At 39.0% G+C, this 12,690-nt stretch overlaps 1 protein-coding gene across 1 annotated transcript in view; it reads left to right on the top strand.

Moving 5' to 3' along the window:
* The window catches only part of LOC106093890 (uncharacterized), a 90,794-nt gene extending 78,631 nt beyond the window's left edge, over window positions 1-12,163 (top strand). Inside the window, exons 9-18 of the mRNA XM_059369329.1 lie at window positions 157-310; window positions 382-509; window positions 1,932-2,099; window positions 4,108-4,274; window positions 4,349-4,513; window positions 4,580-4,791; window positions 4,864-5,128; window positions 5,363-5,525; window positions 5,585-5,687; window positions 11,113-12,163. Coding sequence (XP_059225312.1) covers window positions 157-310; window positions 382-509; window positions 1,932-2,099; window positions 4,108-4,274; window positions 4,349-4,513; window positions 4,580-4,791; window positions 4,864-5,128; window positions 5,363-5,525; window positions 5,585-5,687; window positions 11,113-11,238 — 1,651 coding nt within the window. The 3' untranslated portion in view covers window positions 11,239-12,163. The remainder of the gene's footprint in view (window positions 1-156; window positions 311-381; window positions 510-1,931; window positions 2,100-4,107; window positions 4,275-4,348; window positions 4,514-4,579; window positions 4,792-4,863; window positions 5,129-5,362; window positions 5,526-5,584; window positions 5,688-11,112) is intronic.
* Window positions 12,164-12,690: the final 527 nt, after the last annotated feature.

Below are 12,690 nucleotides of genomic sequence, written 5' to 3'. Positions count from 1 at the left end.
GGTATGAATTTTTCATCGGATTTTGACTAAAGGTGGTTTACATATATACCCGTGGTGGTGGTTATCCAAAGTTCAACCCGGCCGAATTTAACGCCTTTTTTCTTGTTTTCTTATTAAGACAAGGTATTGTTTTTATGACCGTTATACAATTTGCAGGAATCCCGGCCGCCAATATGGTGGCGAGTTAAATATATCCAAAGTTGGCTATTTTTCACATAATCAAGGCTTACAACTGGCAGAATGGTATAGTACAAAATCCTTTGTATTGAGACGCATGAACATGCATTTGGCCAACATAAAATGTCAAATTGTGGTAAGCATGGCCTTTATGATACTTAAGCAAAAAAAAACCACAACAATTTCACATCCCATTTCTTCTAGGTAATACATAAAAGCAATACCACTACCTTGCATGACTATCTCACCAATCGCAAAGATACACATTTGGATTCGATGCATCGTTTCAATTTCGCATTATTATCCCATGTGCGAGATTTATTCAATTTCAGGTTGGTTATGTTTGAAGTTATTGTTCTTTTGGACTTTCCTGGTTATTTCATGTGTAACGTTTGCAGTTTTTTTTTTGCTTCCAATACTACCATCGACCTCGTCAATCACATTATAGTGAATCACAAATACATTGAATAATTTTATCATCATTTAACTCAACTGATTCATTGAAGGAGCAGCAGCAAGGATACTTGCTTCCAACATCCATTTATCGTTACCGATATATGAATCCATTCTTCTTGCATTGGATGTCTATGAGCCTTGGTTGGTGGGTGGGGAGGGTGTCAGACAGTGCAAGGGAGAATGAGAGCAAAGAAAAACAAAAACCTCAATTTAAAAGTCATCAATTATACTTTTCACAATATTATGTGCATAGACGTTGTACGTTGTTCTTTGCCATAACATCCTAGTGTTACTGTTTTGTTTTGCTTCTCCACCGTCGCCAGCATTGCTCTATCGACATATGGAGCAGAGGCTTGCATTTGAAGGAAATACGACAGCGCAGCGGGCCTCAAACCCACAAAAACCACAACAAATTTCACACATTTTGTCTGATGAAAACAATACTCAATCCGCCCCCCCCCCCCCATTCCCCATGCCTATGCCATTTCCGGAGGAAATGCTCATTTCTTATCCTTGGCTATACACTCTGATAGTTTGTTGGCCCCAAGTCCGTTAGAAGGGCCAGCACTGCAGGTGGCATATCTTTGAGATATCCCACCCGTAGGGCATTAAATGGTCGTCGAGGTAATGGCAAAAAGTCTTTACCTCTGCCACTGATGCTGATGTTGTTTCTTTGTCACGTTGCCCTGGTTCTTTCGCTGGTCACTCGATTGGTGGTTAGTGAGTGGGGAGCATATCAATTCATTTATTATGCTTATGTGTGAGTGGTTGATTGTTAGGTTAAACCTCTACACAGGTCATTACAATCGTGGTGGCTGTATTAACAACTTTGGAAAAAGAATAAAATTTAAGAATTGCTTTAGCCAGTCTGTCTCACCCTATGACTCTATGTACATCTATCAAAAGTTTAAGCAATCTGTCGATACAGTGGGGTAGAGGGCCACATATGCCATCGTGAAGGCATGGTACTTAGAACTGAGGTGTTCAAATCCCAGAGAGAAAATCGAAACATTTTGTTATTGAATAACCATTCCATCACCAATTGTGGCACCCTATGTGACCATATAAAATTTTTACAGGTTGTGAGATTCAGATGATGACAGAAAGTGCTGCAGGATTAAAGATCACTGATTTCCCCTAAATATTTTCAATAATTTCCTTTTATTGTTTTTAAGGGTATAACATAGTCGGCGTTCCTCCAATTTTGCCTTTTGGTTTTCTTGTACATCATTCCATTTATTGTTGATGATATTTTTCTTCGTTTCTTCCTTTCTGTGCTTGCCTTTTTTTTTGTGCAGTTTCATTTTGTCGAAGACCTCCAGCTGGGGTTACCTAAAGAATGGCAAATTTGATGGCATGATTGGTGCATTGGTCCGCAAGCAAGTCGACATTGGTGGATCGCCAATTTTCTTTCGCATCGAACGTGCCAAAGTGATTGATTATACGACCAGCACTTGGGTGGCCAGGTAAGTGGGAGCATAATTGGATTATATGTGCATTCACTTCCAATGGGGAAAATATGTTCCGGTTTTTGGGGAAAACAGTGCATTGGATTTTAAACGATTACGAAAGGCTAACATTGTTTAACAATTTTAAATGGAGACAAGTAAAAATGCGTATCCAAATCTGGACCGATTTGGGCCAAGTTCCAGAAGGACGTCGAACAGTCGAAAATTTCATTGAAAACCCACAAAAACTCGAAAATTCACTTGGAAAACTTAAAATGGCTGTATCTCCTTAACTATGCGTCTTAGAGGGAAACGGCCCTTAATTCGTGACTCCCTCAAAAAATTAAAAATTTCATTGAAAACCCATTTCAAATCGAAAATTCATTTAAAAAACTTAAAATGGCTGTATCTCCTAAACTATGAGTCCCAGAGGGAAACGGGCATTAATTCGTGACTCCCTCAAAAAATTAAAAATTTCATTGAAAACCCATTAAAACACGAAAATTCACCTGGAAAACTTAAAATGGCTGTATCTCCTTAACTATGCGTGCTAGAGGGAAACGGGCCTTAATTCGTGACTCCATCAAAAAATTAAAAACTTCATTGAAAACCCATTTAAACTCGAAATCTCACTTGGAAAACTTAAATGGCTGTATCTCCTAAACTATGCGTTCTAGAGGGAAACGGGCCTTATTTCGTGACTCCATCAAAAAATTAAAAATTTCATTGAAAACTCGAAAATTCACTTAGAAAACTAAAAATGGCTGTATCTCCTAAACTATGCGTCCTAGAGGGAAACGGGCCTTTAATTCGCGACTCCATCAAAAAATTAAAAATTTCATTGAAAACCCACTAAAACTCGAAAATTCCCTGGGAAAACTTAAAATGGCTGTATCTCCTTAACTATGCGTCCTAGAGGGAAACGGGCCTTAATTCGTGACTCCATCAAAAAATTAAAAATTTCATTGATAACCCATTAAAACTCGAAATTTCACTTGGAAAACTTAAAATGGCTGTATCTCCTAAACTATGCGTTCTAGAGGGAAATGGGCCTTATTTCGTGACTCCATCAAAAAATAAAAAATTTCATTGAGAACCCACTAAAACTCGAAAATTCACCTGGAAAACTTAAAATGGCTGTATCTCCTTAACTATGCGTGCTAGAGGGAAACGGGCCTTAATTCGTGACTCCATCAAAAAATTTAAAATTTCATTGAAACTCCATTAAAAATCGAAAATTCACCTGGAAAACTTAAAATGGCTGTATCTCCTTAACTTTGCGTCCTAGAGAGAAACGAGCCTTAATTCGTGACTCCATCAAAAAATTAAAAATTTCATTGAAACTCCATTAAAACTCAAAAATTCCCTTGGAAAACTTAAAATGGTTGTATCTCCTGAACTATGCTTCCAAGAGGGAAAAACTTAAAATGGCTGTATCTCCTAAACTATGCGTCCTAGAGAGAAACGAGCCTTAATCCGTGACTCCATCAAAAAATTAAAAATTTCATTGAAACTCCACTAAAACTCGAAATTTCACTTGTAAAACTTAAAATGGCTGTATCTCCTTAACTATGCGTCCTAGAGGGAAACGGGTTTTAATTCGTGACTCCCTGCAAAAAATTAAAAATGTCATTGAAAACCCACTGAAACTCGAAAATTCACTTGGAAAACTTAATATGGTTGTATCTCCTTAACTATGCGTCCTAGTGGGAAACGGGCCATGAAATGCCTTAATGACAATGTTTGCTGAAATCAGTTAATTTTTTTTCTGAGTGTACATCGTTTTTATTTATTTGCCTTTAACGTGATGCCAAGCTGTCAGTTTTAAGGCAAATTTATTGGCTTTTAGTGCTGAATAGAGTTTAGCTTTCATAGTTTGGCAATTAGCATTCACTTACCTGTTGTTGTGCTTTGCCTAAACTTTCAGTTTCACAATAATTTGTGAAAATTAGAATTAATAAATTTATCAAAACTTCCCTTCAGCTCTATAATTGGGGATTTATTACTTTGATGCGTTTCATTGCAGACCCTGTTTCATATTTCGCCACCCGCGCAGCACCAAAAAGGATCGAATCGTGTTTCTGCAACCCTTTTCAAATGATGTCTGGATTTTGTTGGCCGCCTGTGGCTTTGTGACCATTCTGCTGTTGTGGCTGTTGACAACACTTGAGCCGGAGGAGAGATCCATTTCAGGTGAACTATGAATTATTTGTGGCCCCATGGTGACAACATTTAAGGGAAATAAATCAATTTATTTCTGGGAGTAGTGATATCGGCCAAACTGATCCCGGGGGGTAATTTCAAAAGGCGCCTGGTGCGTTGGTCCGGTCTGCTGTGCGGCTACGATGTAAGGAATGATGCAAGGGCCACCCAGCGAGTGGGCTTATTTTTGGAGTCCATACTATTTTATGTGGGATCTATATGCCAGCAAGGTGAGAGGATGATATTAAAAAGTGCCATATTAGATTGTACAACAATTTATGTTTTTTGTGTGGCAGGTTTGACTTTTGCCACCCGCTCCTTTGCCGGGCGTTGTATTGTGACCACTTCATTGCTATTTTCGTTTGCCATTTATCAATTCTATTCGGCAAGCATAGTGGGAACATTGCTGATGGAGAAGCCCAAAACTATCAGAACTTTAAGGGATTTAATTCATTCATCCCTGGACATAGGCATTGAGGATATACCCTATACTCGAGATTTCTTTTTGGTAAGTAGGCAAAAAATATTAAAGGTGTCTTAAAAAAATATTTCCAAAAATATTTTCTCGTCCTTTCTTAAGCGTACAAGAGACCCCGATGCCCAGGAGTTGTATGCCAAGAAAATTACCAATGTCCCTACCAATAATGGCACCGAGTTTGGAGATAGCCCCCAAGACAATTTTGTCCTACCCACTCCGGCATCTCAAGTGCCCTTAACGGATAAACAAAAAGCTAAAGCCTATCGGGATATTTTGCACAGTCATGAGTCGGGAGCGCATGCCAAGAGTAATGATGCCTCCAATTGGTATGAGCCAGAATTTGGGGTGGCAAAAATTAAGAAAGGACGTAAGTTTTTATAGAACTAGGAGAAGGTAAAATCAATTGAATATCAATTGCCGTCACAAGATATGCTCACAAAATATGAGCTGTACCATAGCGAGGGAATGGAAACTGGATTTTAGTGCAAAATTTTTTAATTGTCTCAGCGTTATTCTTAAAGCCTAACCATTTATCAAGAAAACAGTCTCGGAATTTTAGTGGTTTTGGCAGTGAAATCTCACTTTTCCTTCTTCTTAATAGATTTTGCTTTTCATGTCGATGTGGCAACGGCCTATAAACTTATGGGCGAATCGTTCACGGAGAAGGAAATTTGCGATTTAATGGAGATTCAATTGTTTCCCCCAGGAAAAATGGTTAGCATTGTACAGAAGGGATCACCACTGCGTAAACCAATATCATATGGGTGAGTGTATTTGGAATTGATCCGAGGTGTATAGAATTCCATTTGAATTTACCTCTCAGATTACGTCGCCTTACCGAAGTTGGCATATGGGATTATCAGCACAAGATTTGGCATTCGAGTAAACCTCGTTGTGTTAAACAAATACATGCTGAAGATCTTCAGGTAATTTGTATGTCAATGAATTGTATGCTCTAAAATGCAAAGTTATAACACAAAGACGAAAATGATATAGCAAAATTGCCCCCTGAAGAGAGCAATAAGAGAACTAATTGCAAATAAATTTTTATCTGCGTAAAGAAATAGTAAAAAGGCGTTAAGTTCAGCCACACCGAACTTTGGATACCCACCACCTCGGTATGAAAATTTCATACCTTATGTCCCATGGCAGTTATATCAAAATATGTTCCGATTTGAACCAAATACTAATGAGTACAGTAGCTATATCTAAAAAAAACCGATCTGAACCATATACGATACGGATGCCGAAAAGCCTAACATAAGACACTGTGTCAAATTTCAGTGAAATTGGATTATAAATGCGCCTTTTAGGGGGCCAAGTCTAAGTGGTAGCTATATCCAAATCTGGACCGATTTGGGCCAAGTTGCAGACAAATGTCGAAAAGCCTTACACAAAGCACTGTCCCAAATTTCGGCGAAATTGGACAATAAATGCGCTTATTATGGGCATAAAACCTTACATCGAGAAATCGGTCTATATGGCAGCTATATCCAAATCAAGACCGATCTGGGCCAAATTATAGAAAAATGTCGAAGGGCCTAACATAAGTCACTGTAACAAATTTAAGTGAAATCTGATTATAAATGCGCCTTTTATGCGCCCAAAACCTTAAATCGACAGATCGGTTTATATGGCAGCTATATCCAAATCTGAACCGATCTGGACAAAATTCAATAAGTATGTCGAAGGGCTTAACAGAACTTACTGCCCCAAATTTTAGCAAAATCGGATAATAAATGTGGCTTTTATGGGCCTAAGACCCTAAATCGGAGGATCGGTCTAAATGGCAGCTATATCCAAATCTGCACCGATCTATGCCAAATTAAAGAAAAATGCCGAAGGGCCTAAGACTACTCACTGTCGTGAATTGCAGCAAAATCGGATAATAAATGTGGCTTTTGTGGGCCTAAGACCCTAAATCGGCGGATCGGTCTATATGGAAGCTATATTCATAACTGGGCCGATCTGGGCCAAATTGAAGAAAGATTTCGGAGGACCTAACACTACTCACTGTCCCAAATTTAAGCAGAATCGGATAATAAATGTGGCTTTTATGGGCGTAAGACCCTAAATCGGAGGATCGGTCTATATGGCAGCTATATCCAAATCTTGAACGATCGACTAGGCTGTATAAAGGCATAGTCCGATACTTGTTTATGGACCAAAAAGGAATCTGTGCAAAGTTTCAGCACAATATCTCTATTTTTATACCCTCCACCATAGAATGGGGGTATACTAATTTCGTAATTCTGATTGTAAAACCTCGAATTATGCGTCTGAGACCCCATAAAGTATATATATTCTTGATCGTCATGTCATTTTGAGGCGATCTAGTCATGTCCGTCCGTCTGTCTGTGTGCTTGTCGAAAGCACGCTAACTTTCGAAGGAGTAAAGCTAGCCGCTTGAAATTTTGCACAAATACTTTTTATTAGTGTAGGTCGGTTTGTAAATGGACCAAATCGGTTCATTTCTTGATATAGCTGCCATATAAACCGATCTTGGATCTTGACTTCTTGAGCCTCTAGAGGACGCAATTTTTATCTGATTTGACTGAAAATTTGCACATAATGTTTTATTATCACTTCCAATAAAAGCGTTTAGTATGGTTCAAATCGGTAAATTTTTATACCCTCCACCATAGGATGGGGGGTATACTAATTTCGTCATTCTGTTTGTAACTACTCGAAATATTCGTCTGAGACCCCATAAAGTATATATATTCTTGATCGTCGTGACATTTTATGTCGATCTAGCCATGTCCGTCCGTCTGTCCGTCCGTCTGTCTGTCGAAAGCACGCTAACATCCGAAGGAGTAAAGCTAGCCGCTTGAAATTTTGCACATATACTTCTTATTAGTGTAGGTCGGTTGGTATTTTAAATGGGCCATATCGGTCCATGTTTTGATATAGCTGCCATATAAACCGATCTGGGGTCTTGACTTCTTGAGCCTCTAGAGTGCGCAATTCTTATCCGATTCGGATGAAATTTTGCACGACGTGTTTTGTTATGACATCCAACAACTGTCCCAAGTATGGTTCAAATCGGTCCATAATCTGATATAGCTGCCATATAAACCGATCTTGGGTCTTGACTTCTTGAGCCTCTAGAGTGCGCAATTCTTATCCGATTGGCATGAAATTTTGCACGACGTGTTTTGTTATGATATCCAACAACTGTGCTAAGTATGGTGCAAATCGGTCCATAAACTGATATAGCTGCCATATAAACCGATCTTGGGCCTTGGCTTCTTGAGCCTTTAAAGTGCGCAATTCTTATCAGATTGGAATGAAATTTCGCACGACATGTTTTTTTATGATATCCAACAAGTGTGCCAAGAATGGTTCAAATCGGCTCATAAACTGATATAGCTGTCATATAAACAGATCTGGGGACTTGACTTCTTGAGCTTCTAGAGGGCGCAATTCCTATCTGATTTGGCTGAAATTTTGCATGACGTTTTTTGCTTTTTATTTTTTCTTTCAACCACTGTGTCAAATAAGGTTTAAATCGGTTCATAACATGATATAGCTGCCATATAAACCGATCTGGGATCTTGACTTCTTGAGCCTCTAGAAGTCGCAATTATTATCCGATTTGCCTGAAATTTTGTACGATGGATCCTCTCTTGACCATCAACATACGTGTTTATTATGGTCTGAATCTGTTTATAGCCCGATACAGCTCCCATATAAATCGATCTCTCTATTTTACTTCTTGAGCCCCCAAAGGGCGCAATTCTTACTCGAATTGGCTGACATACTACACAGGTCTAAACCGGATCATATCTTTATATCGCTCTAATAGCAGAGCAAATCTTTTCATATATTACTTTTTGCCTAACAAGAGATGTCGGGAAAAGAACTCGACAACTGCGCTCCATGGTGGAGGGTATATAAGATTCGGACCGGCCGAACTTAGCACGCTTTTACTTGTTTGATATAGCTACCATATATACCGATCTACGGTCTTGACTTCTTGAGCCTCTAGAGGGCGAGAATTGCGCCCTCTTATTAACCGATTTGAACCATACTAACCGCTATAATTGGAAGTGATAACAAAACACCTCGTGCAAAATTTCAGCCAAACCGATCTTGGGTCTTGACTTCTTGAGCCTTGACTTCTTGAGAGGACGCAATTCTTATCCGATTTGACTGAAATTTTGCACGTAGTGTTTTGGTATAACATTCAACATTTGTGTTAATTATGATTTAAATCGGTTCATAATCTGGTTGAGCTGTCATATAAATCGATCTTGGATCTTGACTTCTTGAGCCTCTAGAGGTCTCAATTCTCATCCGATTTGGCAGAAAATTTGTACAACGGCTTCTTTCAAGACCTTCAAAATACGTGTCTAATATGGTCTGAATCGATCAATTGCTTGATACATATCCCTCCATGTCTAGATCGTCATAGATTTGTAAGCTGATAAAGAATATATATACTTTATGGAAATTGGGACAATGAGTTGTGTTAGGCCCCTCGACATCCTTCGTCAATTTGGCTCAGATCGGTCCAGATTTGGGTATAGCTGCCATATAGACCGATCGGCCAATTTAGGGTCTTACGCCCATAAAAGCTACATTTATTATCCGATTTTGCTGAAATTTGGGACAGTGAGTTGTGTAAGGCCCTTCGATATCCTTCGTCAATTTGGGTCAGATCGGTCCAGATTTGGATATAGCTGCCATATAGACCGATCTCTCAGTTTTAGATTTTGGGTCCATAAAAGGCCCATTTATTGTCCGATTTTGCCGTAATTAGAGACAGTGAGTTGCGGTAGGCTCTTCGACGTCCTTCTTCAATTTGGCTCAGATCGGTCCAGATTTGGATATAGCTGGTATATAGTCCGATCTCTCGGTTTTAGATTTTGGGGCCATAAAAAGCCCATTTACTATCAGATTTTGCTGAAATTTGGGACAGTGAGTTGTGTTAGGCCCTTCGGCACCCTTCCTCAATTTGGCATAGATCGGTTCAGATTTGGATATAGCTGCCATATAGACCGATCTCTCGACTTAAGGTTTTGGGTCCTTAAAAGGCGCATTTATTGTCCGATTTCGCCGAGATTTGGGACAGTGGGTTATGTTAGGCTCTTTAACAACTTTCTGTTATTTGGCCCAGATTGGTTCAAATTTGGATATAGCTGCCATATAGACCGATCTCTCGATTTAAGGTCTTGAACCCATAAAAGGCTCATTTATTGTCCGTTTTTGCCGAAATTTGGGACAGGGAGCTATGTTAAGCTCTTCAACAACTTTCTATAATTTGGCCCAAATCGGTTCAGATTTGGATATAGCTGCCATGTAGACCTATCTCTCGATTTAAGATCTTGAGCCCATAAAAGGAGCATTTATTGTCCGGTTTCGCCGACATTTGGGGCAGTGAGTTATATTAGGCTCTTCAACAACTTTCTGTAATTTGGCCCAGATTGGTGCAGATTTGGATATAGCTGCCATATAGACCTATCTCTCGATTTAAGGTCTTGAGCCCATAAAAGACGCATTTATTACCCAATTTTGCCGAAATTTGGGACAGGGAGCTATTTCAGCCCCTTCGATAGCCTTCTTCAATTTGGCACAGATAGGTTCAGATTTGGATATAGCTGTCATATAGACCGATCTCTCGATTTAAGATCTTGAGCCCATAAAAGGCACATTTATTATCCAATTTCGCCGCAATTTGCAATAGTGAGTTATGGTAGGCTCTTCAACAACTTTCTGTAATTTGGCCCAAATCGGTTTAGATTTGGATATAGCTGCCTTATAGACCGATCTATCGATTTAAGGTTTTATACCCATAAAAGGCGCATTTATTGTCCGATTTCCCCGAAATTTGGGACAGTGAGTTATGTTAGGTTCTTCAACAACTTTCTATAATTTGGCCCAGATCGGTTCAGATTTGGATATATAAAGTTTTATACCCATAAAAGTTGCATTTATTGTCCGATTTTGCCGAAATTGGGAACAGTGAGTTATGTTAGGGTTTTCGACATCCGTATGGTATATGGTTCAGATCGGTCTGTATTTGGATATGGCTACAAAATAGACCAATATTTTGTTCTACAAAATTGTACTTGTACTTATTAGTTTTCTCAATATCCGTGTCGATTTTGGTCAAAATCGGACCATATTTTGATTAAACTGCTATGGGGGCATAAATTATGCATTTTTCACTGGATTATGGCGAAAAGTGGTTTACATATATTCCCGAGGGTGGTGGGTATCCAACGAATTTTTACTTGTTAACCATTTCTATGGTAATATCTCGTGTTATATCTTTGTGTTATATCTATATAAAGTAGAGTGTAAACATCGAAGAGAGATATTATACAAAATGCGAATATCCCTTAGGTTGATATGCAAACATTTACATCGGCATTGTTTGTATTGCTATTTGGTTTCCTCATCAGTGGATTGATATTATCCTTGGAGAAAATACATCATCGAATGTGGCAGCGATACACGGAGAAAAACTAAACACAGATATTTTTGCAAAATTTTATGGACACAGATCAAAGTAAATGCAGCATTAACCTAATAGTACTTCACCTTTGCTCTTATGGCTCATTCATTCATTCAAAGGCTGGCTACCTACACTGTGATACTGGGAATTTCTGTTGTTTTTTTTTTCGTTTTTTTTTTCAGCTGCCCATCCATAAAGGACCTTGTTAAAAGGCAATTTATATCCTTCTCAATATGTTAATCGCTTTTGGTATTCCATTTCTGCTTGCTAATGTTATTCTCTTTGTTTGAAAAACTGGCCGACCGTTAAACCTCCCCCAGCCGCCGCAGCCGCCCGCCTTGTCGGTTTGTTAGTTTTTAATACTTTTATTCAATGCTAAGAACCATTCAATATATTAGCGTATTGTTAAATATTTATGAAAAAAGGACTCTCAATGGCTCTTAGCCAAACAAACATGCAGACCGACAACGACTGCCCTATGCTCACACAAAAATGCTCAGCATTGCCGGCGCCTACGCTTTCGTCTTTGCCTTATTGTGCTGCTGCTGCCGCTGCTGCTGATGCAACACCGGCACTCCGAACTAAATCTACAAAAGCCACATTCACATCTTGCGAACAAAACGTTGGCCAATGGATTGGATGCTCTCGGTTATGCTGATGCCATTGCTGTTGGGGGTTTTGGGCTGCTTTTAATATGGCCAAGAGCCGAAAGCGGGACGCAGTGGAGCAGAGCCATATCTTTATGAATGAACGAATAAATAATGCACAAAAAATAAAATAAAGCACACAAATACAACAAATAATAAAAACGCCACACACAACAGTAGAGCTCAACACAACAACGAAATGAAATCGCCAAAGAGAGATGGCAACAAAAAAAAAAAAAAAACAAAAAAGAACTGAAACGAAACGAACTTTTCTAAATAATGTTACGCTGGGGAGAAGGGAAAATGTAGAATTTATGAAAATTTTAATAAAAACCATTATAGTAAAACGACCGTTGTGTTCTCTGCTCTGTTCTGTTCTGTTCCGTTGAATTCGGTTTGGTTCAGTTGGATTCGCTATAGCACAGCTTAGCATTGGGCTAGCCCATGCTCCAGTTTTTTCCTTCACTCAGTTCGATTCGCTTCTTGAATGCCTTCTCTGTTCCATGGAGCTTGCATTTTTTGCCATGCTTTTTGCCATTGCCATTGTGCCTCTTTTGTTGGCATATATAAAACAATATAATGAAGATTATAAAGGCAGATATTTTAATAATAAATTAAATGAAGATTTACACAAACCCATACACACACACACACACACACAGGGGTAACAGCATTGCTGATGCATTGAAAGTCATCAACCGATGTTTGGCTTGCCCATAAGCGCCCAAAATCTCAGCTTTCATCAAGTGCCCGTATAACATGACAAGTGTGTCGTCCTTGGTGTTAATAGTCCGAAAAAACACCTTTGGCATCTTTCCA

The sequence above is a fragment of the Stomoxys calcitrans genome, chromosome 1 (genome assembly GCF_963082655.1).
Source record: "Stomoxys calcitrans chromosome 1, idStoCalc2.1, whole genome shotgun sequence".
NCBI classification, from domain to species: Eukaryota; Metazoa; Arthropoda; class Insecta; order Diptera; family Muscidae; genus Stomoxys; species Stomoxys calcitrans.
Note: the sequence above shows the minus strand (reverse complement) of the source record. Positions and strands in the feature narration are given on the sequence as shown.